The sequence below is a fragment of the Juglans microcarpa x Juglans regia genome, chromosome 7D (assembly GCF_004785595.1).
Source record: "Juglans microcarpa x Juglans regia isolate MS1-56 chromosome 7D, Jm3101_v1.0, whole genome shotgun sequence".
NCBI lineage: Eukaryota > Viridiplantae > Streptophyta > Magnoliopsida > Fagales > Juglandaceae > Juglans > Juglans microcarpa x Juglans regia.
The window spans coordinates 8,703,712-8,729,454 of NC_054606.1; the positions used below are offsets into that span (position 1 = coordinate 8,703,712).

Here is a 25,743-nt window from a genome sequence, read left to right on the forward strand (position 1 = left end):
CTACTCACAAATAAAAATTACATTTCAAAATTATAAAATAATTTTTTATAATACTGTTTTGTCCTTTTTATTTTTTATTAGTTAAGTTGTGAAGAAATCGTATACGAGTTGGTAGACTGTCATTATATATATAAATATATAAATATATATACATATATATTTTGGGTTAAAGAAGTTCTACGTCAAAACTCATAAACACGTGTCCAACATTGAATTGCATATATAATTGATACCAAGTTTGAATATCACGGCACGAATATATAAAACAGAAATGTTTCCGTCACAATATGTCATTAAAATAAATTATAATAAGACGTGATTTAATATGATAATATTATCTCAGGATTATGCAAAGCACGCCTCTTGAAATTAATCATTTGTGAAATATGAAAAGATCATGATTTAAAGTAGTACGTAGGAAAATGATAAATAGCTTCTCCTTTTAATTGCAGTTCCATACAGGAAATTTGTAAACTCCAAACACCCAGTAGTACATGAATAAAAGCAGCAGTTGCACATAAGATTTCTATAACTCTCACACACCAAAGTAGCCATGAATTAAACAATATTCTGCAATCCAAAGCAATGGAGTTGCAAAACCCATGGCGATCTTATTAATTTTACAACTTAAGCATACATAAGGAGTACTACACAAGCAGATCAGATTCAACCCTTTTTTTACTGATAAAAACCAACAGCAAACCGATGCTTGATTTATTTGGGCTATTAATTTGTCGGAGGCTTTTTGCTCATTTGCAGTTGCATGGGTCGCAGGTGCAGTTTGATCCACACTTGCAGCCATTCTCAGCTACAAAGCTCATCTCAGACTCCTCGTTGTAGCTGCAAAATTACATTGTAAATTTAGGGTTTTTAATTCAAATCAATCCTATTTCATCAGTCGCATCATTTATATATATATATATATATCTGACCCTATATATAATTATATAATAAAGAACATGATGAAGACAGAAATCAGAATACAGATCACGTACATCTTCATGGCTGGTGCAACCCAGCGATGATGGTCTTGGTGCTGGTCTTCTCTGAGAAACCCAGGTCAGGATACATGCTGGAGCTGCAAAAAACATGGAGAAAAGAATTAAGCGTGAAAGATGATGAAGTACTATTCCTTCCACAAGGGTTTGCAATGCTTATATAGGAATCAGATCATAGATGGCAATTAAGAGTATAATACCAATTGCAGCCACTGCCGCACTTGCAACTGGAGCCACAACTGCAGCTTCCTCCGCTGGAAGACATGATTTTCTTCAGCTCAGTACCTAATTCTGTAAAGAAGGAATATTATTGGAATCAGAAATTCTAAGACAGACTTTGGAAATAGGGACCTCAGCTGCTATAAATAGACTATAGGTAGGCATCCACCGTACACGTGGGTTAATCCTATTGAAATTGCGTCTATGACTTCTGTAACAATAATTGATATACGTCGTCAGAGCTACGTAACCTTGCACTCCTACCATTCAATCCAAATCAAAATCACTCCTACCATTCAATCCAAATCAATGTGAATAATTTTCTCTAGGCTCGTCAAGGCCAATATTATTTAAAGTTGGATAAATAAATACGAACATAATTATTTTTAAATATTTTTAAACTATTTTATTATTATTTATAAATATTTTAAGATATTCTTAAAATCCAAACGAGTCCTAAGAATATACATCTTGAATCCAATCTACTAATGTATATTTCTTACCTAATTTGGATATAAAATTTTTTTCATTTTATCTCAACTTATCTCATCATTATAATTTTTTCAAATTTCTACACAAAATATAATAAATAATTCAACATTTTCAATTATCAAAACAATAATAATATTAAAAAATAATATTCTAATAATATTTTATTCTAACTTTCATTTCAATTCATCTTATCTCAACTTACTATCCAAACCGAACTATTCGATAATCTGTTATACTAATATTATATTACATTTAGATGTCGTTTGGCTAGTGAGTTGAGATGAGATGAACTGAAATGAAAGTTGAATAAAATATTGTTAGAATATTATTTTTTAATATTATTATTGTTTTGATATTTGAAAATGTTAAATTATTTATTATATTTTGTGTGAAAATTTAAAAAAATTATAATAATAAGATGAGATGAAGCACTTCTTATATTCAAACCGGGCCTTAACTATCTAATCATTGCTATGTAGTGATTAGTGAACCACTTCTAAGGTAAAAAATTATTTGGATAATGAGGTATTCTTAGGTATTCTGTGAATAGTAGTGAAAAATTAATGATAGAATATTGAATAATAATGAAAAATAGGTAAATAATAATAATAAAACAATAAATAGTAGTAAGGTATTCTATGTATCCTTACTCTGACAAATATAAGAATGGCATATATCTTTGCCAGAAAGTAAAAAGAATTACTTCATTTTCACTGCCAATAAAATTTGAATAAAACAAATAAAAAAGAATAATTAACAGGTGTAATAAATGCTTGATTAAACGCTTGGCGAGGTGAGCCTAGAGTAGAGATTCTTGTTCTGTTAAACTGACCTTTATCAGTAAGTTTAATCATTTGAATGGTTTCCCTTTTAACATGAATAGGTTCTCTTTAGTTTTCTGTGATGTTTCTGGAGCTGCTTTCCTATATAAGGTTGCGTTAACCAACATGTAACTGTTGGTCGATCGTTGACTTCGCCACAGTCAAAATGATCAGATTATAAACTAAAAGAAAAATGCTGGAGGCAACCGCATGGGGAACTGCGGCGTAACTGCATCCCACGTGGCATTAAATGGAAGCGACACCATTTCTTCAAAACCCTAGCGCAATGCTTCTATGTTTTGGTTTTAGCTTCTTGCCTTGATAAAGCAAGAAGAAGAAGAATAAAAGTTGTTCATACTAAGTGTTTGCATAAACGTGTAGGTGAAAGGCCTTTGTTTTTGGGCTCTGTTTTCAATTTCTCTATCACACTTTTGCAATGTATTTCAGCTCCTTTATATTCACTAGGAGATCATTTATAGATTGATAAAAAACAATTCACATCACTAGAAGAATTACACAAGAATATCCTGGAAGATGCTAAGCGTGGAAATGCTTCATTGGCTATTGTTGGCAGAGCCTCTTGAAGAGCATTCGGACTTGATTTTCTACAGCACACTAGTGGAGTGAGGTGTAGTGGTATTTGCCGTATCATTGTGGCTAAGGTCCAGCAGCACAGATGAGGAACGTGGGACAGAGTTGTCCTTGTGGCTGGGACGTGGTGTAGTGCTATCCATGTGGTTGGAGGCCTTAATAGCCCCATCGATCCAAGGGGCACCAATGAAATGGTGAGGTTGGATTGTAGTAGATTGTATCGAGCAGTAGACAACGACTTAGTAAAGATATCAACTATTTGATCTTTACTTGAGATGGTTGGTGGCTGCAGTGTCAGGAAATCAAATATGGGATGGTGGTGTCGAGGGAGAAATTTGAGGTGATTGGTGAGGTAAGGCTGTGTATTTGGCTGCAAAAAAGGATGGTGGTGGGGCTTGATAAGCTTAATCAAATATGTGGTAGCAAGTTAACACAGTATGACCAGGTTTCTGGCATACTTGGTAGAAGGATCTTGGTGCAGCTTGACTAAAAGGGAGTTGAGAACCTCTTCTACTAGGGCCACGACCACGTCGCCCTCTTGAAAAGGAACCTCTACCATGGTTTGAGGGGAAGACATTTGGCGAGTTGAAGTTGCATTTGCTGCAAGAGAGGTTTCTGAAAGCAATGTTTTAGTTTGATGTAATAAACAAGATTCATGATTCAACAAATAACTGTAAATCTGTGGGGTGGAAAGAGTATCGAGTCTAGTGGTAACTGATGTAACCAGTGATTCATAATCAGAACCAAGGCCAGCAAGAAGGTAGATGGTGAATTTGGATGGAGAGAGAGGTTGACCAGGAGCCCCAAGGGAAGATGCAAGAGAGGTAACTTTGTTAAAGTACCCTGTGATTGAGAAAGAACCATTCTTGAGAGTGGCAAGCTGGTATTTGGTGTGCATGATATGTGCTGTGGATTGTGCAACAAAGAGTGTGTGTAGAGTAGACCAAACCTCCTGAGAAGTAGAACAAGTTAGAACTTGTGCAAGAACTGAATCTGAAGGAGATGCATTAATAGTCGAAATAATCAGTTGGTCTTGTAAGACCCATTTTGTATATGCTAGATTTGGTTGATTATCAAGAATGGGAGGGGGTGCAGGGAATGAGCCATCAACATATTCATACAGTTGATGCCTTTTGAGAAATGACACAATTTGTGCCTTCCAAAGTAAGTAGCTTTCTAAGGTAAGTTTGATAGTAACAAAATGAGAGGATATATGAGTTGAGAATGGAGGAGGAATGAGTAGGTGGGTGAGAGGGAGAAGAGATATTTGAATTTTGGGGAGAGGCCATATTTGTGATTTGAAGTAGGAAGAGGGACAATGAGTCCTTTCGCTACTTTGATACCCTGATAAAGCAAGAAGAAGAAGAATTAAAGCTATGCACACTAAGTGTTTGCATAAACGTGTAGGTGAAAGGCCTTCATTTCTGTGGCTCTGTTTTCAATTTCTCTATCACACTTTTACAATGTATTTCAACTCCTTTATATACACTAGGAGATCATTTACAAATTGATCAAAAACAATTCACATCACTAGAAGAATTACACAGGAATATTCTGGAAGATGCTAGGCGTGGAAATGCTTCACTGGCTACTGTTGGCAGAGCCTCTTGTAGAGCATTCAGACTTGATTTTCTGCAACATACTAGTGGAGTGAGGTGCAGTGGTATTTTCCGTATCATTGTGGCTAAGATCCTACTGCACAGAAGAGGAATGTGAGACAGAGTTGTCCTTATGGCTGGGACGCGGTGCAGTGCTGTCCTTGTGGTTGGAGGCTTTAATATGCCTCTCAGATCTTAAAAAAGCATTATTCAGGTGCAATTCTATTATGTGTATAGGAGTTTGAGTTTGCATTTACTTCGTGCTTCTCTTTCGTCCTCTCTCTTTTTGTCTGGAAGTGTTCATCTGAACTAGATTGACCCGGAAGCTTGAATTATTTTGGGTTAAAGAACTTGCATTTTGTGCAGATCCAAGTATGGTCATCTACTTTCAAGAGCAGAGGTGTCGGTTCTGAACTTGCATTCCAATTTCTTGCAAAATCTTAGACTTCTAGGTGGCTCTACCTATTTCAACCTCGTTTGTTTTTACAGATAAAATAAAATGAGTTGAGATAAAAGTTGAAAATTAAATAAAATATTGTTATAATATATGTTTTAATATTATTTTTATTTTAAAATTTAAGAAAAAATTGTAATGATTGATGAGATGAGATAAGAATAATTGTGAAAACAAATGAGGGCTTAGTTTTCTTAAACGTATTTTTGGAACTGAATTATCACCAATTTGCAATAGTTTGAGCAAATGAATTTAGATTTTACGCATGGGTGCCAAGGAATGACAACGACCGGTCAGCTAGCTAAATAATTGCATAGGGAGTCGAATTGTTTGTCTTTTGAAATCCAAATGTGAAAATGATTTAAGATTCAAAATCTATTAGTTTTCTTTTCTTTTCTTTCCTATTTTTTTCTGCAAATCAAACAGAGCGTTTGCGAAAATTTTATTACATTTTTATGCACTTTTATTTGGCTATTGGTGGATCAGATTGTTTAGTTTCAATTTGGATCGATCCTACCCACGACGCGTGACGACACTCTCTCGGACTCTGTTTCAGCATTTCTTCGTCTTCTTAGTTTTTGTTTGGTTGTTTTTTTGGTTTTTGTTTTCCTTTATTATAATATATCGTCAGTCGATTCCCCAACAGTTCTTCGTATATTGAACTCCAATATCCATAACAAAGCAAAATTTAACAATATATATTCCATATTTTGTAGGAAACCAACTGAACTCGAGCAAAATAAAGTGGCTGTTTTATTAATTACAATGATATTATTATATATAGACCCGACTTCCTTACATTCCATGCATATTGGTCGTTCTTTCCTTCTTTTATTTATAATTATCAACAGCCCGCAAATTAATTAATGCATGCTTTGTTTGAGACTTTGCTCGGGTTTTCTGATGATGATGATCACTTGCAGTTGCATGGGTCGCAGGTGCAGTTTGATCCACACTTGCAGCCGTTCTCTTCTCCAAAGCTCGTCTCAGACCCCTCATAGAAACTGCAGTACGTAACCAAGTAAGTAATTAATTAAAATCTTATTATATATATATATATATATATATATATATATATATATATATTATAACATGAATACTATATACGCACATCTTCTTCACTGGTGCAACCCCAGAAATGATGGTCTCAGTGGTGGTCTTCTCCGAGTAACCCAGGTCAGGGTACATGCCGCAGCTGCGCAAAGCATAGGGAAAAGTAGATGAGCAGCAAGAAACTTTATTCAAGAAACGTGAAAGGAGAACGAAAGAATTAATCAAAATCCTATATAGATATATATATCATGCTAAAAGAATCACAACAAATGAGAAAGGAACTGATATATATATATATATATATATTTATATATAATGGCTTCTGTCAACATGATATATATATATATATATATATATATATATATATATATATTTCATATGAAGAGCATGCATAGTAAATTAATTAACTAGCTAGTATATATAGTTCAGGAGATCATACCCATTGCAGCTGCCCCGCACTTGCAGCCAGAGCCGCAACCACAGTTTCCTCCGCAGCAAGACATTTTCGTAGTTTAGAGTAGTGAGGACTTAGGATTTGGAAAAAGATTTCACTGGGAATTGAATTCACAGTACTCTAGGACGAGTTTTGAGGTGAAGAGCTGAGCTGCTATTTATAATGCAGGTGAGGGTTGGAGGGGTCGGTATCCACCGTACACGTGGGTGAATCGTAGGCTAGTTTCGTACGGACTCACTTATTTTACACCATTCAGATATTTTTTTTTTTTTTTAATTTTTTTAGAGAAGAGGACGGAATTTAGTTCCCCGACGTCCTAATGCAACATGAAGGAAGCACTGGACGGAATTTTACACCGTTCAGATGATCACAAATTCCTTGTAGATATTGTGGATCTTCCTCCTCGATATCTTCGTAATTTTCTTGTAAAATTCGAAGAGAAGGAGAATTAATAAAGGAAGTGGACACTGATTATAAAGGTATTTATGAATACATATTTTTTGAAGGAAATTGAATGGTTGGTTTCCATATGCTTTTTCATATTGATTGATAAATCCTTACACCTTCTCCCTAATCATAATCTTTTGGCCTCTATATGTTAGAATCAACCCGGCCTAAGTATAGAATAGAGTTTTGCTAGTTACAAGCCATTTGGTACATTAAATCGCGTACCAACGCTGACATGATTTTTTTTTATTATAAAAAAAAATATTATTTATTTGTCTCATGAATATATACGTAATTTCTTTTTATATAAAATAAGAAGTAATTAATATTATATTAATTACAGTTAAATGAAATTCACAATATGATATATTATATATATAAAATCATCATGTCAATTTAAAAGTATATTTTTACGAAGATTTCTTTATAAATAAAACATTTCTCAATAATAAATAATCAATCTGTATTGAAGAATATATACATACATAGAGAGAGAGGAAGATATTATATATAAATAGAGATGATGGTGTGAGATTGTATCGAGATGGTAACTGAACCCAACTCGTAAAAAGTATTTTTTTATTTTTTATTTTTTTTTAATTTTGTGGGCGCATGCAGCACTTTGGACAGGCGTGAATAATGAAGCTTTGAGAGTTGTAGTAATCGATGTGATAGAGACATTGAATATGGAATTCTATCCAAAAGTAGCATCATATATATTTTTTAATCTTTATTAGATAGAGAATCATGAAAAGAAATGCCATTATTTTGCTTAAATACAAAACACGATCGATCTTGCTCACGTGCATGGGTCCTAATTGCAAGAACAAAATGATTGATGCAGCTCTTCTCCTAAACCATACATTTTTAAGACTTATCCATCTTTCTATATCTGACAAATCATTCACTCGTTATATTCATGGAGGATAATATATACTTCGGTACTTCCCCTTTACGAAACTATATATATATATATATATATATATGTATATATCATCTCAAAATATATATCTCTTTTAATTTTGCTCTATATATCGATTTAGTTCTAACCTTTAAGATCGATTGTGTTATGGGGCGACAAATTTTTCATCTTATGTAACAGATTTTGACTGAGGTAAAGATTGAAACTTTAGATAATTTATCATGCAAATTAAAACTTAATAATTAGGAAGCAAAAAGAAAAGAAATAAGAGATGATAATTCACAGATAAAAAGTATAAGTGCTCCTATAATTAGTACAATGTCAATGTTGATATGTCTCATTCATTAAAGAAAATTACTACAGACACAAAGAGATTATACAAATTAAACCCACAAACTAACGTGATTTCATAAAATCCGTTAGACCTACTATGTAATAAAAATAACTTTATAATTTGACATACCACATCAAGTCATATCAGTTTGAGGGTTTACTTTTGATGGATGAGATTTTACCTTGTTTGTTTTACAGATGAGATGAGATGAGTTGATATTAAAGTTAAAAGTTGAATAAAATATTATTAGAATATATTTTTTTAATATTATTTTTATTTTAGGATTTGAAAAAGTTAAATTATTTAATTTATTTTGTATAAAAATTTAAAAAAATTATAATGATTAGATGAGATAAGATGAGTTAAGAAGAATCGTAAAAACAAACGAGACCAGCTAAGAGATTCCTGCCGCAGCGCTCGCTCTGTCATCTCTCTAACCAGACATGATTGAATAAGCATTGATGCAGAGAGACTCTCTTTTGCTTTCCAGATTTTTATTTTCATGGCTTTATGACGTGAGGTGGGAAGAAAAGCTCAAAGTTATGCGCATATATATATATATACAAGTATGTGAAAATGGGATGCACACAATATGCTAGCTTTGACTCAGTGATTGTGCTGTGTGTTGCATATAGATGGTGTGGGCCTCAAATGGCTTGTATCCCCAGATTGTGAAGCTTGCTTTGGTTGCAACTAAGGAATGAATTATTCTCTTCATTTGTTGGATTGTTTATATTATTACCCATATATTCAAAATAGTTAAAATCAACGTCCAGGTATTTAGTTAAAAATATTTTAACTTTATAATATTTTTATTTAATTTTTTTCTCTCATTTTCCTAAATATCGTAAAATATCTCAACTCAAATAATTTTATTATTATTTACAAATCGTTTCATCTCATCTCACTATCTAAACAAAACCTAAAATAGTCAAGGCTGAGATTGTCCTTTGTAGGTATTCAAAGACAATTTGTTTTTCATGATGAGGGAACAAATTAATGGAGAAACCAAAATAAATAAACCATAGAAAATAAAAAGTTGAGGTTTCAAGTTAGTTATGTGACCCACTGTTGTTAATATCGTACCGTACCAACCGGTACAGCTGGTATTTGCCATACCAGTCACTAGGCCGGTACAGGTATTATATATATTTCGTACCGGCTAATATTTTGGTCTGTACCAGCCTGTACCGGCCGATATTTCGGTCTTAATTTTTTTTTTCATTTTTTCACATTATAAGCTCATTTTTTTACCCTCAATTCAGACTAGACTATTTATAATTTAGATATAATTTATTTATATATAAATTATTATTTTGAAATATAATTTATATACATATATATATATATAATTTATTCATATATCGACTATTCGAAACGGTATCGATATCGAAATATTTCGTTCTAGTGTCTTGACCGGTACGGTATTCAAAACATTGATGTGACCCCAAGTATTGACGTGGTTCATGGAAGTCTTGCTGTGTTGATATTTTCTTAGTTTTTCTATGTTCAACCTTTGAGGTAGATTTACCAATTGGCGTCGACGCAGTGCATTCCCTGATGCCACCATACTTTGGAGCAGAACCAATAATCTCGTGTGCAACAAGAGCCAAGAGGAGGTTCACATGGTTGCTTGCCTCCTTTAGAGATTAGACTTTCAGTACAGCAAATTAACTACTATTTGTTTGAAAACACAGCTATTCTTAAATATTTTCAGACTACTTCACTATTAAACATGCAATGACTGCATCTGAGATACTGTCTGGGACGTCGAATCCTGATTTGCACACTGCATCAATTTTTCTGATTTAAAAACTTTTCAATGCATCGGGTGCGTGTAAAATTCATGTAACCGAGTCAGCCAAGTCAGAGTTGGATGCCTGTGTGAAATGGTAAGTTAAGGGCCAAAACACTGCAAAATAATTCAGGGCACCATAAATTACCACTGTTGCACCTTAACTAGTTCGGAGCCAAAAACAAACTCTAAAGACACTGGCACTCCAAATGTTGCCCTTAATTACGTTGATTTTATAGTAGTAATAAATTGGGGATATGCATATATCAAACGCTATCAACAAATTAAGAGAAGATATTCAGAGCATTGAATCTCCTTAGAACCAGTTATTCATACGAAGATCCACAAAAATGAAGCAAATGTACCCCTCTTCAGAAAATCCTCAACTGGGAAAAAACCAGAAATTTTGACAACTGAAGAGTTCTGTTCACCCCGTACCCGTATGAAAGAATCTTCAAGCATTCAAAATTAAAATTACATGCTTCTGCATCTTCTGAAAACACCCACAATTCAAACTGAAACTCAACCGAAGAGAAGATCACAAGTGGTATCCAATGCATTATTTTCTGCACTTTCGAAGTAAATGTCGGGGTTGGTGCCAGCTTTGCTTCTGCTTCTTTTCTTTTTTAAATATATATATATATTTTTTTGGGGGGGGGGGGGGGGGGGGGGGGGGGGGGGGGGGGGGTTCCATCGGTAGCAAAGGACAATTATCAGTACTGCCTAATCAAGCAATATTTCATCTAAACTGAGTCCGCATGAAATTTCACCATTCACAAGCCCTTTAAGACCAGTTTTTAGCTCTGCTATTCCCTCCTCCAAAACAGCACATACAGGAAAAATAGGAACGCCTGGAACCCGTCTTTTTAATTCTCGATACACTTCTTCAGCCCCATCCTCATCAATTTTATTTGCCACTATTAAGGATGGTCGACCAGACAAACCCTCCTGATGATATTCAAGCTCTAAAATAAGATCTTTCAGCTGTTCCCATGGCGGAATACCCTTTCTACCATCTAATGCAGAAGCTAAGTCTAACACATAGGCCAGAACCTTTGTGCGTTCTATGTGGCGCAGGAATGCATGTCCAAGCCCACGGTTCTCATGGGCACCCTTTATGAGTCCAGGAACATCAGCAACTGTGATTGACAAGTCATCAAAGTTCAGATTCCCCAGATTAGGCCTTAGAGTTGTGAAGGCATAATGCCCTACAGAGGGCTTAGCCCTTGAGATAGCACCTAGTAGAGTACTTTTACCAGCATTAGGCATCCCCACGAAGCTCACATCAGCAATACTCTTGAGTTCCAACTCAAGAAGTGATTCAGAACCAGGCAAACCCTCACTATGAGTGGACTGATCATTATCAGATACTTCAACATCGATAGTTTTATCCTTGTCGACCCCAGGCTTCATAGACTTGAGCTTATTAGGAACTCTGGAAGTACAAACATTGCCTGAACCACCCTCCCCTCCTCGAGCAACTATAACTCGTTGACCTTGTTCTGTTAATTCTGCAACATTGTATTGCATTTGTTCTGTCTCCTCCGTCTCTTCTTTCTCCTCCATCTCTTCTTTCTTGCAAACTTTGGATGTATGATGGTGAGGAGACAGTTGAGGAAGAGCATTGGTTGATGCAACTTGAGTTGGCTGCTTTATGCCTGGCAATATCTCTACAGTGCCTCCATTTTGATCTGATGAGCAACCAGTATGGAGCAATGATTCAACTTCAGCTGCCATATTAGGGTCATTATAAGTAGATGCCTGATTTGGTTCAGATGTGCCATCGACAAGTGTACCCGGAATCTCCCATGGATCCAAATCTGTTGAAGAATGATTTTTAACAGTGGAAGGAATTTCACCCTTTATAAGATGTATCACAGTGCCAACAGGTACGTAGACAACCTAGCAGGCAAAATAATTTCTTAATGAACCACTTCATTATAGTTTGGTTAAGTGGCCAATGACATTCACTGTGAAGAATTTTTCAAGTAACTAAAATAGCTTTGGAATAAGAACCTTATCTTCCCCTCTGGTTCCTATCATATTCTTTGAGGCTCCTGGTCCACCCCTGTTTGCAGTCTGCAGGAGACCATTTCTGTCAATTTTGTCATTGCTGGATCATCAAGCTATATTTTTGTCAAAATACAGCAAAGGTAGAGTTACTTACAATGTGATGTTGCAAACCACTGAAGTCCCAAACTGTGGGGGAAGATTCCAAAATCACATCACCACCTCTTCCACCACTACCACCTTTGTTGGTTCCGAAGACAGACAGGAAAGTTAGCAGTATCATGAAGTAGCATTTTAAATAACCACTATATTGAACACTACTTAATAGTAAACAATACTGTGAGAAGCCAAGGAAAATAAAAAAAGACCAGTCATCCAATGTATTACAGATAAAGAAAAAGATAACAATTCACATAACTTACACTGACGAGAGGAATATAACATACTGTACAAAGAATTAATTATTTATGGTAATAAATTATTAACCCACCATCAGGTCTGCCCCGACGAACCTGCCGGCTACGGTGGAAGCTGGAACAACCATTGCCACCATCACCTCCTTTAGCATTTAGTCTGAACCTATCGATCATTTTCCTCTCCTGAAAAAAGTCTCAACGTTCCCATAATATGATGCTCATGTTGCTAAACACAGGCAGATTATCAGATTAAAAAAAAATACAAGTGGTGGGTGGTGGAATGTGCGTGTTGTGTTTGTGTATGTGTATGTTTGAGAATGTGTGAGGGAGTGGGGGGGTGGGGGGTGGGGGCAGGGGAGGGCCAACCTGTAAAGGTGCAAGCTTAGACTTCCTGTGAGGAGTATCCGAGTAGAGAGAAAAAATTGAGAAAAGCCATGGAGACTTGGAGGATTGTCTCAAGGCTTCTAAGTGCCAAAGAGATTTTCGACAGCATATCCACATCTGCTTCTCTTTTCTTATCACTCAAGCACTCCTTAAGTTAGACATACGCGTAATGCCTTGAATTCAGACCAGTTATTCCTTCACTTGCTTGATGCTGGAGACCTTAAAAGGGATGCCGATATGATTGTACATGGAGACCTTAAGAGCAGTCCCATGATGTGTATGCCCTTCCAAAAAAACAATAAACAAACAAATAATGAGCCCATATATTGAAGGAATTATATCAGAAATTCACAACTGGATTGTCTAATAAAATTTACTTATAAAAAAAAAATTCACCACACAGTGCCATCCAAACTCCACAATGCAATCTCTCATTTTACCCACCACAATCACCACCAGCCTTCAATTTTTCATGCAATCCGCTTTCAACAAGAATAAACCCAGTTCTCTTGAATGCAAAGCTGTAGCATAGTAGTATCTAAGTTATATGTTTACCTTCATTACTGCATTGCACTTCTGCAAATAAATCTTTCATAGCCTGCAAAGGAGTTGCACATTAATTTAAATTTAAACAAAATAAAAGCAAAATTCATTACATGAAGAGATTTCCATTCATTTGCAGCACCCACATAGCAAAGGAAATTTCAAAAACTCGACTGATTACGCTATTTCAGACATATTTTCAGTTTACAGTCATTCACCAAAGCAGAAATGATTATAAAGTGTGTAGTTTGTTAAACGTTTAGATGAACAGTCTGCTACGCACTGTCCCTAGCGTGCAAGTCCGGGGCACACTTCTGACGTGGCTGGCTTCTGACATCGTGGGGGAGTGCCCGCCACATCAGCAAAAAAAAAAAACAGATAAAACTCAGAAAAATGGAGAAGAGAGATGATGGTTGCATAGCCAATGGATTGAAGAGATAGAAGAATTGTCACACTATTAAAAATATATATATTATATATAGATGTTTCTCGCCGATTTTCATGTTTGGCATGTACACAAATTTACAAGGCATTTAACCTTGGAGTTCCTAACCGAACAAAAAGGACACTTTGTACTACTAAGGGTGTAACCGGTCCGGTTCGGTTTTGGACAAAATTTAGGACCGAATCGGTATGTACCAATTTTGCATTTTCAAAAACACCGATTACGCACTGGTTACCCCCCGAAACCGTACATCCGGTTCTACCGGTTCTGGTCCGGTTTGGTCTGGTTTTCCGGTTTTAATTTAGTGAATGCATGAGATTTGTGAGAGAGAGAAGCATGGAAAGTAGCTAGCAATCTAGAAATTGGAACAACTATATATGTGAGAGAGAGACCAATAGCTGAAGACAAATGCATGGAATCTGAAACTGCATCAAAAGGATACCTAGCTAGAATATTATTACAAATCAGATTCATCACTATATATGAAAGCAAGTGCTCTTGAGGAACAGTACTGTTTATGGATGAGATCCCAATACAATGCTTGGGAATGTATCCTATCTTAAGAGGTAAAAGGCTACTCTTTGCCCCCACATTTGCATAAACCTTTTGAAAAAATTATATGTTTAGTAAATTTATAAAAAATGATTTAAGAAAGGAATAATAATAGTAAATTTAAGATACAAGAAAATTTTAAAAAATTTATAATACAAATTCCTAGAAAAGAATATAACATGTTTAGTAAGTTTACAAAAAAGAATGATCTTCACTATTGACGTTAGACAAATAAAGATCCTCAAGAAGATGATTTTAACTGTTTTTTTTTTTTTTTTTTACTTTTAATATCTTGAATCCATCTATGTATGAGAGCAAATAAATCTTTCAAAAGGGCATCCAACTGGTAGGTAGGTTTTTTTTACAATTCAGTAGATGTTTTATTTTTCATTTTTGACTTGGTAGAAATGGGAGATTTCATCTTTGGAAGTCATACAAGAGATATGGGACTGAAGGCAATGGAGCAAAGCCACTTGAAAGCTTTCATTCAACTCAAATGCTTAATCAAACATAACAAACAGAGCTTTAGGCTAACGTGGTCCTTAGAAAAAAAACCTAGGAAGTCCGCAACCCAACCATATCATTGCAACGTAAGAGTCTCACTCAACTTGGAAGTATTGACTTTCTTTGTTGTGTTTGTAATCGACAACCCAAAGTAAAATAGTTTCTCTGTTCTGCTTTTTTTTAACAACTGGGAGCATATTTCTAAACAATCCTGACCTCAAAGAAAGATGCACAAAATTGTATAGGAATTAAGTCCAACGAGCAACACCTAGACGAAAATTCTCAAAGATATCTAAAGTGTCCATTTAACCAATAAACCTTTGAAACAAAAAAGTTCCCATAACAATTAAACCAACGGAGATTAAAAATGATATACACATCCGAGATTGTTCCAAGAAAAATTACCGTCGAAGACAGAGAGACGTGAGAGAGGGGCTGCCGGCTGCGTGAGAGATGGGAGGGCTGCGTGAGACGGTGAGAGACAGAGAGGGCAGCGCAGCGTCGAGAAAGGGGCCGAGGGGCTGTGTGCGCGACGGGAACGGCTCGAGAGGTGAGGCCGTGAGGAGAAGTGCAACGGCGAGAGAGCGGGTCTGTGTTTCTGAGGGGGCGACGGCGAGATGTGCACAGTGCAACGCGTGAGAGGGCAGAGATGCAGACAGGCAGAGTGAGAGAGAGATGAAGGGAGGGGCGGGTATTGGGATTTGGGAGACTGGAGGTGCAACGGCGCCGTTTAATAATAATATCAAAATTATTGCTAATAGTCTAATTAGGCTAAACTCTTATACTATAAGTCTATAACTATATCAGTAATTTTGTATAAGTATAACTATAGTCTATATTAGATTATTAATATTAAAATAAATATTAGTATTAGTTATAACTATAGCTATATAATATATTAGACTATATAATAGTATTAATATTAGACTATTAGTATATCTATATATTAATATAAGTATAATTATAGTCCATATTAGACTATTAATATTCATATATATATTAGTATTTATTATAATGATTAAAATAACTATATATTAGTATTTGTTACAGTGAGTTGAATTTATTATAACTATTTATATTTATATATTTTTTGTTATAGTGATTTAACCTATTAAAAAAATATAGATGGAAAATTTCAATTCGTAACCCTTCAAACCGGACTGAACCGATTAACCCTGATCGAGAATGAGGAACTTCTAATTTTTTGGTGAGACCTCGAGGAATGTGTAATTTCCAAAAAAATTGGAAGGAGTTGGGCAGGACATGGCCCCCGGCACACGTCAAAGTCACGAGCCCCCCAATTTTTTTTAGTTAAAAAAGTCCTACGTCAAATCTCCTAAACACGTGTCAAACATTGAATTGCATATATAATTGACACCAAGTTTGAACATCACGGTATTGGGATTGCATATATAAAACAGAAAAAGTTTCCGTCACAAAATATGTCATTAAAATAAATTATAATAAGACGTGATTTAATATAATAATATTATCTCAGGATTATGCAAAGCGCGGCTTTTGAAATCAATCATTTGTGAAATATGAAAAGATCATGATTTGAAGTAGTACGTAGGAAAATGATAAAGAGCTTCTCCTTTTAATTGCAGTTCCATACAGGAAATTTGTAAACTCCAAACACCCAGTAGTACATGAATAAAAGCAGCAGTTGCACATAAGATTTCTATAACTCTCACACACCAAAGTAGCCATGAATTAAACAATATTCTGCAATCCAAAGCAATGGAGTTGCAAAACCCATGGCGATCTTATTAATTTTACAACTTAAGCATACATATGGAGTACTACACAAGCAGATCAGATTCAACCCTTTTTTTACTGATAAAAACCAACAGCAAACCGATGCTTGATTTATTTGGGCTATTAATTTGTCGGAGGCTTTTTGCTCATTTGCAGTTGCATGGGTCGCAGGTGCAGTTTGATCCACACTTGCAGCCATTCTCAGCTACAAAGCTCATCTCAGACTCCTCGTTGTAGCTGCAAAATTACATTGTAAATTTAGGGTTTTTAATTCAAATCAATCCTATTTCATCAGTCGCATCATTTATATATATATATATATATATCTGACCCTATATATAATTATATAATAAAGAACATGATGAAGACAGAAATCAGAATACAGATCACGTACATCTTCATGGCTGGTGCAACCCCAGCGATGATGGTCTTGGTGCTGGTCTTCTCTGAGAAACCCAGGTCAGGATACATGCTGGAGCTGCAAAAAACATGGAGAAAAGAATTAAGCGTGAAAGATGATGAAGTACTATTCCTTCCACAAGGGTTTGCAATGCTTATATAGGAATCAGATCATAGATGGCAATTAAGAGTATAATACCAATTGCAGCCACTGCCGCACTTGCAACTGGAGCCACAACTGCAGCTTCCTCCGCTGGAAGACATGATTTTCTTCAGCTCAGTACCTAATTCTGTAAAGAAGGAATATTATTGGAATCAGAAATTCTAAGCCAGACTTTGGAAATAGGGACCTCAGCTGCTATAAATAGACTATAGGTAGGCATCCACCGTACACGTGGGTTAATCCTATTGAAATTGCGTCTATGACTTCTGTAACAATAATTGATATACGTCGTCAGAGCTACGTAACCTTGCACTCCTACCATTCAATTCAAATCACTCCTACCATTCAATCCAAATCAATGTGAATAATTTTCTCTAGGCTCGTCAAGGCCAATATTATTTAAAGTTGGATAAATAAATACGAACATAATTATTTTTAAATATTCTTAAACTATTTTATTATTATTTATAAATGTTTTAAGATATTCTTAAGATTCAAACGAGTCCTAAGAATACACATCTTGAATCCAGTCTACTAATGTATATCTGACCCTATATATAATTATATAATATAGAACATGATGAAGACAGAAATCAGAATACAGATCACGTACATCTTCATGGCTGGTGCAACCCCAGCGATGATGGTCTTAGTGCTGGTCTTCTCTGAGAAACCCAGGTCAGGATACACGCTGGAGCTGCAAAAAACATGGAGAAAAGAATTAAGCGTGAAAGATGATGAACTACGCCTTCCACAAGGGTTTGCAATGCTTATATAGGAATCAGATCATAGAGGGCTATTAAGAGGATAATACCAATTGCAGTCACTACTCGAGTCTCATTCTCTGTAGCATCATTCCTCCTACAGGTTATGTACAGAAGATCTTCTTAGTGGGCCGGTTCATGGCTTTTTACTTCAGGCCAGGCTTGATAGGGCCTCTTGGGCATTGAGAGGAAATTTTCTTGCCGTTAGAATATTATTTTTTTAATATTATTATTACTTTGAGATTTGAAAAAATTAAATTATTTATTATATTTGTATGAAAATTTAAAAAAAATATAATAATAAGATGAGATGAAACACTCCTTATATCCAAACCGGACTTTAACTATGTAACCATTGCTACGTAGATCTTTGGTGACTTTATAATCTACATTTAGAAAGAAAATGATTAGGAAAAAATAAGGAGGTCTTTTTTATTCCCAAATTAGTGATTACAAGGTGTCGGACAGTCAAGCCTTCAAGTTACCTAAAGCTAACTAACAAAAATGATAATCAAAGAAATTATTAAAATCACTCTTATGTAGTGGACCTCAGAAGTGGTTCACTTCCTAATGGGTTGGGATCCGTCTGACCATCTCAAAGGTCTGCCACCTTCGAAATGGGTTGAGCCACCCTCAAAATGGGATTTGTCTAGATAAAATTGGTACTCCCTTTTTTAATAAGTAATATTATATATAATTATGGAGTGCGTAAGTGGCATGCAGTCATTTTAAAAAAAAGTAAAATTTATTATTAAATGCACAACACTTACATACTCATGACCGTAACTATCTTTTTTATTAATATCTATTTTTATTTATATTTATTTTTTGTCAATTTTTCCATTTTTAGTTTGAATTTAAAATTTTTATATATGTTTGTTTTTACGACTTATGTAAGAATGGTATACATCTTTACCAGAAAGTAAAAAGAATTACTTCATTTTCGCTTCCAATAAAATTTGAATAAAACAAATAAAAATAATAATTAATAGGTGTAATAAATGCTAGATTAACTCCACCATTTTGGAGAGGAGAGCTCACAGTAGAGAATAGAGATTCTTGTTCTGTTAAACCGACCTTTAGCAGTTATAAGTTTGATCATTTGAGAGCATTGGTAAAGGTTTAGCCAAGTCTAAATTTTAGTTAGAAGTTTAAATTTTGACTATAATTTTAATTTTTAGTTAAGTGAATCTATATTGGACTAACTATCTTAAAGTCAAAATAATAATATAATATTATATATTTTATATATATATATTTTTTATATTTTGTAAATACACTTTATATATTAATTAATAATTTACATTTTATTTAAAATTATTGTTTTCCAACTATTTGTTTCCTTAACCTAATATTAACATTTCATACTAATATTAACCGAGGTATTTAACCACATCCATTAGAATACTATAATGCTAATATACAAACAGATGCATGGCTGAACCACCCATATTAGAGAGAGGGAAGTGATGAAATAATAAAATATTACTTTTCATTGTGAACAGTAGCTAGCAATGTTTGGAGAGGATTTAAGATTTACTATAACTCAAGTCTTAAGTTTTGGACCATTGGCTAGTTCAATGTAAAAGTTTTTTCTCACATCTAGCTAAAGTTTGGACTTGCATTAACATTTGGCTAGTCCATTACCGATTCTCTGAATGGTTTAATTTCCTTTTAACATGAATGGGTTATCTCTAGTTTTCTGTGATGTTTCCGGGGCTGCTTTCCTATGTAAGGTTGTGTTAACCAAACATGTAACAGTTGGTCGATCGTTGACTGGCCACAGTCAACTGCAGATAGATGATCAGAGTATAAACTAAAAAGTACTAATATATAGTTAGTTAGAATTCCAGTATCCATAACAAAGCAAAATTTAACAATATCTATTCCACATTTTGTAGGAAACCAACTGAACTCGAGCAAATTAAAGTGGCTGCTTTATTAATTACAATGATATTATTATATATAGACCCAACTTCCTTCCATTCCACGCTTATTGGTCGTTCTTTCCTTCTTTTATTTATAATTAATTATCAACAACCCGCAAATTAATTAATGCATCTTTTGTTTGGGACTTTGCTCGGCTTTTCTGGTGATGATGATGGTCACTTGCAGTTGCATGGATCTCAGGTGCAGTTTGATCCACACTTGCAGCCGTTCTCTGCTCCAAAGCTCGCCTCAGACCCCTCATAGAACCTGCAGTACGTAACCAAGTAAGTAATTAATTAAAATCTTATTATATATAAATATATATATATATATATTATAACCTGAATACTATATACGCACATCTTTTTAGCTGGTGCAACCCAGAAATGATGGTCTCAGTGGTGGTCTTCTCCGAGTAACCCAGGTCAGGGTACATGCCGCAGCTTGCAACGTCTCGATCCCGCAAGTCTGAAAAATTAGCTCTTTTTACTTAATATTAACTCCAATAGCATAAATATAAAATCTAGAAAATTTAATAAAATATTAATTCATTAGCTCAAATCAAATATTCATGTTCTTTCATATGGACAACAAAAAGATCCTTAATAAAATAAATTAAAAACTCTCAAAAGACTCAAAAATATCTTTAACTCAACACATCAAAATAATCAATTTACTAACTATAACTCTCAAATAAGTACTTGTACCCTAGGACACTTATTCATTTACGATCATCCCACCTTGTTAAAATTTCTTACTATTGTTCTCTAGCTGAACCATTAAAATTATCTGAAAAATGTTTGAAGATAAATGGTGAGTTATCAACAACTCAGTAAGCAGAGAACATATACTAGTATGTAAACATGAGCATTTACAGTGTACAGTATGCAAAATAAAATATTTTCTAGAGATATCATGCAGAACAAAGCATGTTTTCAAACGTAACAGAACGATAGTTTTAAGACACATAAGACCCATAGTACTTTGACATAACATAATCTGAACATCATCATCACATCAAAACAAAGTATCTCACAAAGCAGAGACCATGTTTAACATTATGATAGGATTGTGCTATCCCCGGTGGCCAAACTGGTCAAAGATAGAGGTGAATTTTCTTATTATTATTTTCAGAGTTCCAAGTGTGCACACATGAAAGACAACATAAAAGCCACCTTACTTCTAAGGTGGGTGCACTCAGAAATAGAGGAGTTGGTACCAACCCAAACAGAACAAAATATAGTCAGAGTCAGATACGAAATGAGTAAACAATGCTAAAGGTTTTAAGATGCCATATCAAAACACAACAAAATATCGAAATATATTCAGATCATTCTCACATATTGAAAACGAAAATCAGAGCATCTTTCAAATCAATGCACGAATTTTTAGATTTTCAAATATCACTCTTTTTCAATTTTCAAAAACAACATGACAAAATAAAGCTTATGTCTACACAATGTATGTCAAAAAACATTTTCCATTTTTCATTCAGATTTCAAGAGTAATGCAAATGAACGATAGAGGTTGTTTTTTCCAAGTTCTCATTTCATAACAAAACATGTAAAATTTTCAGAAAGTTAACCTCAGTCTCAATAATTGGTGTAAAACCAAGTATAGGAACCCCGCTTATATAGACTTCTTAGCTTTTCATAAATTTTCCTCAATTATGTCGAATAAAATACTATCATTTTCTAAATCCATCAATATCCACTCAATTTCTCTGATTAAGATATAAACTCTATGCTTTAAAAATTGATACCAGCTTATACAATTTAAAACCTCGAATATTCAGACAACATATTGGGTTAATTTAAAGTAAGCTGGAGCCCACTTAAAACAATCCGATATTTTCTGCAGTAGAGGATACACTTTGTTGGTCTAAAAATATGACCTCTACCATGAATTAACACTAAGGGTATAAACATAACTAAGGACATTTGTTTTTATTACAACTTAAAGGCATGCATGTGAAACTTACGTAAAAACCAACTATTTGGATTTGTAATTGGAAACAAAGGCTGTGCGATGGAAGACTCACTGAGAAACATGACGGAGGGCAGGGAAAGGGTTGTTGGGCTGAGGTCAAAAGTGGTGAGCCTACAGTAGAGTACTGTGTGTGAGAGAGAGAGAGAGAGAGAGAGAGAGTGATATAGAGATGTTGACGGTGGGTTACCGAGAGGGACGGGACATACTTGGAGGGGCATGGGGTGCCCGTTGAAGTTTTTTGTACTCGTGGTAATGATGTGGAGGGGCAGTCACTATGTGGTGGCTTTGAACGAAAAGAGCACTAGGCTGTTGTTACTCTATTTTTGGGGGCTAAAATAGGGAACAACATGCTGATAGCTTGTGGTGGTGTTGCCCCGTGTGTGGGTGGCTACGGCTTCGTGTGGGCTGGGCACGGTGGTGATTTGAGGGAGGAGCAGTGACGTAGTTAGCTTGGCTTCGGGTTGGCAAGGCTAATGGATGTACGAAGTTAGGTTTCTAACATAGCAACACCGCGGACATGCCACAGGCGGTAGTGGAATGGAAGTCTCGGTTTGATCTTCTGTGATGAGGAGGAAGAGCGGCAGCAACTCTAGTTTAAAGGTTGAAGGTGATCGATGTAAGCATGAGTTTGAGGGCTAACAGTAAGTATATATAGATGAATGAAAGACCAAAATAAAACCCTAGAGGTGAAAGAAAGTGGAGTGCATGTAGTGAATAAACGGACGTGAACGTGTCGAACGTGGAGTCTGAAACATATCAAGAGCTTGGGCTTCTTAGCCCATTCCAAGCATTTAGGCACGTCTAATCCTTAAAAGAAAAAAACCTATTCTATAAATTCCTTGGACCATACTAGGATTCCATCCAAACAAAAAATATTTAATTATTTTAACTAACATGGCAAGCCCAATAAAAAAAAAAAAATCGATATCCACCAAAATAAAATCTTAGGCTTGTACTCTTCCAAAAATTTACTTACAATCCCAAATGAGTTTTTCATACCTTTGCACCTAAAAAAATATTTGTAAAGCGGGCTTGGCTGTGCCTAGGTGTTACATCCTCACTTCTTAAAAAAAAAAAAATTTGTCCTCAAAATTTACTGCATTAAAAGTCGAGTTAATATACTAATCATTCATATTTCAAAAATCCTAACTTTTTAATATTCCTCGACCCAGAAATCTCCAAAATCCAAGTGTCGATTTTAAACGCGACTTCGAATTCAAACCTAAAAGTATGAATCTCAACCATAGATTTCAAGCCTTAAGAAATTCCCCTAGCTAAACCTCACAAACAATTAAAAGAGAACTCCCAAACTGATATTTAGAAAATTCAAATAATAGTACAATCAAAAGTTCCAAACTTAAGTCCTAAGTAACTTCAATTCACAAATTCTTGAATCCTCAGAAAATCTACTATCAACCATAAACTTTCCTAAACTTCTCGCTTTCAAAACACATATTAACCCATCAAACACCTAAAGCTAGAGTCTTATAAATATAAAATGTTGTGTCTAATCCTTTGAAAACCTTTTCAACCAACTTCAATATTTTAAGCTATACAACTAGAAAAGTTTCATACAAGCATGATTAATCTCAACTCAACAAAATAGAAAACTTTCAAGGAGAAAAAGAGTGGGATACCTGTGATTACATTATTGTCGTCCTCAGCATCTTCAGATGTCAGTGCAAACACTTGGGCCGGTCTCATTCTATGTTGATTGTTTCCCTGATTCGTATGCTGGGAACCTGGAGGTGGAATTGGCTTCTTGTTGTCCGTCAGAAACAAAGGGCATTCCCTGATAAGATCGGTCTTACCACATTGAAAACACGCCCCCACTTCTCTTTTGCACTCTCTAATATGTGCATGATTAGAAAACTTACAGAGGTTATTCGATTGATTTTCCTGCATTTGCTTTTGACTCGAGCTGCTCCCTTCGTTTCTCTTTTTCCACGGCCCTTGATCCATTGCAGATTGAGACCCTTGTGGCATAGTCCTCTTCCTCTGTCCCACCAGTGCAACGCTTCTTTGAATGCTTCGTTCAAATACTGTGGCCTTATTCACCAACTCTGAAAAGTTATGGATTTGAAAGCCCACAATTCGTTCGTAAATATTTTCGTTCAGCCCTTGTTCAAACTTACGAGCCTTCGTCTCCTCATCAGGGATCAGATATGCAGCAAAACGTGATAACTCGATAAATCTAGCTGCGTACTGGTGTACTGTCATAGCTCCCTGCATTAAATTAGTGAACTCCATAGCCTTGTCATCTCTGACTGAGCTTGGGAAAAAGTGTTTCAGGAAAATTTGCTTGAAGTGCAGCCAACTGACTATTTCCGTCCCTTCAGCTTCTCTGATAGTTCTTTCAGAAATCCACCATCTTTTTGCTTCTCCAGTTAGTTTGAAAGCGGAGTATAAAACTTCCTGTTCGTCCGTGCAGTTTATAACACGAAGTATTTCTTCAATGTCTTGGATCCAGTCTTCTGCTAAGGTTGGGTCGCCCCGACCATCGAAGGTGGGAGGATGCATTCGATTAAACTGGTCTATCGTGCATCCCCATTCATCATTTATCGCATTCATACTCGATATACTTCGTTCTCGACGACGAGGTGGCATCCTGAAAACTTCAATTATTAATAATCATTTCAAGAATAAAGAGTTCGTACAAAAATAAGCAAATGGTGGTAACCATAGAACAAACATACAAATATATATAAAATGTGTACACGCAATAGTAATAACAATATATCTCCAGACTAAACCTTCAATCCTATAAAAAATCTTATATACAGTCTACAAAACTGAAATGAACCTCAAATAGCATAAACAACTCAAAAAAAAAAAAATCTGTAAAATCCTACCCTTCAAATTTCATAAGACATATTGCCTAACGCCCGAAGATTCTAAAATCTTAAGTACCGATAAAATTATTTCTTATAGCCAGTGCATGTATACACCTCAAGTCTAAATATTCTTTCCTAAACCCATGGATATCCAAAACCTCATGTTATAGTCTGCAAGACCTCTAAACTTGACTTTCGGTCAAACTTATGTAAACTTCAAAATCTAAATCTCAAAGTCATGTTCTACAACCTACGGAATAAGCTAATCAAATCTAAAATCTCAAATTCTCAAAACTCCAATCCATAAAGTCTGCAGAATCTCAAACCTAGCTCTGATACCAATTGCAACGCCCCGGTTCCGAAAGGGTTAGAGTATTACTTCTTGTCACAAAAAAAAAAAAAAAATCTTATCGCATTGTACAAATATAAACTCAAATTCCTCAATTACTCATTGACTGCATTGTTTTAAACAACCTACTCCAAAAATAATTAACTAGGAATACAACAAAGTTTTAAAATAAATGTCAACTTTCTCAAAGTACTATATCAACAAAGCAAAACAAAACTATTAAATAAAATTCTCCAACAAGTACCATATTTTTGTTTAATACACTATGCTCACATAGGCACCTATACTTCTTATTCTTGAACTTCTGCTTATCTAAAGTATCAGAAAGATTTTTATTTTAGTGGCAGGAAGTAACACTCCGATCCTTCTGGGACCGGGGCATTACAGCAGCTGCGCAAAGCATAGGGAAAAGTAGATGAGCAGCAAGAAACTTTAGTCAGGAAACGTGAAAGGAGAACAAAAGAATGAATCAAATTACTCCTATATGTATATATATATATATATATCATGCTAAAAGAATCACAAC

General features: G+C 35.0%; 4 protein-coding genes, 1 long non-coding RNA gene and 1 pseudogene across 6 annotated transcripts; 1 reads left to right on the forward strand and 5 right to left on the reverse strand.

Annotated features, from left to right (window-relative positions):
• Positions 1–491: 491 nt before the first annotated feature.
• LOC121238100 (metallothionein-like protein type 2) lies at positions 492–1,340 on the reverse strand. The gene is made up of 3 exons (XM_041134955.1): positions 1,199–1,340; positions 1,001–1,078; positions 492–840 (listed from the first exon to the last, which is right to left on the reverse strand). Exons 1-3 carry the CDS (start codon positions 1,261–1,263, stop codon positions 750–752), a joined length of 234 nt encoding a protein of 77 aa, XP_040990889.1. The 5' UTR covers positions 1,264–1,340; the 3' UTR covers positions 492–749.
• Positions 1,341–2,444: 1,104 nt separating this feature from the next.
• Positions 2,445–4,521, forward strand: LOC121239368. Its single transcript, XR_005935293.1, has 2 exons — positions 2,445–3,315; positions 3,420–4,521. It is a non-coding gene; the product is annotated as an uncharacterized LOC121239368 (long non-coding RNA).
• Positions 4,522–5,903: 1,382 nt separating this feature from the next.
• On the reverse strand, positions 5,904–6,820 carry LOC121239365 (annotated as a pseudogene).
• Positions 6,821–10,853: 4,033 nt separating this feature from the next.
• LOC121239362 (probable GTP-binding protein OBGM, mitochondrial) lies at positions 10,854–15,688 on the reverse strand. Of its 2 annotated transcripts, none has more exons than XM_041136608.1 (7): positions 15,438–15,688; positions 13,544–13,586; positions 12,971–13,272; positions 12,679–12,787; positions 12,346–12,428; positions 12,195–12,257; positions 10,854–12,080 (listed from the first exon to the last, which is right to left on the reverse strand). In XM_041136608.1, the coding sequence occupies exons 3-7, from the start codon at positions 13,103–13,105 to the stop codon at positions 10,902–10,904; spliced, it is 1,569 nt and encodes a 522-aa protein (XP_040992542.1). In that variant the 5' UTR covers positions 13,106–13,272; positions 13,544–13,586; positions 15,438–15,688; the 3' UTR covers positions 10,854–10,901. The 2 variants fall into 2 exon arrangements, with proteins under 2 accessions (XP_040992542.1, XP_040992543.1); XM_041136609.1 differs by lacking the exon at positions 15,438–15,688 and adding an exon at positions 14,438–14,549.
• Positions 15,689–16,678: 990 nt separating this feature from the next.
• Positions 16,679–17,543, reverse strand: LOC121239364 (metallothionein-like protein type 2). Its single transcript, XM_041136611.1, has 3 exons — positions 17,389–17,543; positions 17,185–17,268; positions 16,679–17,027 (listed from the first exon to the last, which is right to left on the reverse strand). The coding sequence occupies exons 1-3, from the start codon at positions 17,451–17,453 to the stop codon at positions 16,937–16,939; spliced, it is 240 nt and encodes a 79-aa protein (XP_040992545.1). The 5' UTR covers positions 17,454–17,543; the 3' UTR covers positions 16,679–16,936.
• Positions 17,544–17,968: 425 nt separating this feature from the next.
• Positions 17,969–24,638, reverse strand: LOC121239363. The gene is made up of 5 exons (XM_041136610.1): positions 23,672–24,638; positions 20,406–20,513; positions 20,226–20,312; positions 20,023–20,025; positions 17,969–18,049 (listed from the first exon to the last, which is right to left on the reverse strand). Exons 1-5 carry the CDS (start codon positions 24,603–24,605, stop codon positions 17,970–17,972), a joined length of 1,212 nt encoding a protein of 403 aa, XP_040992544.1. The 5' UTR covers positions 24,606–24,638; the 3' UTR covers position 17,969.
• Positions 24,639–25,743: the final 1,105 nt, after the last annotated feature.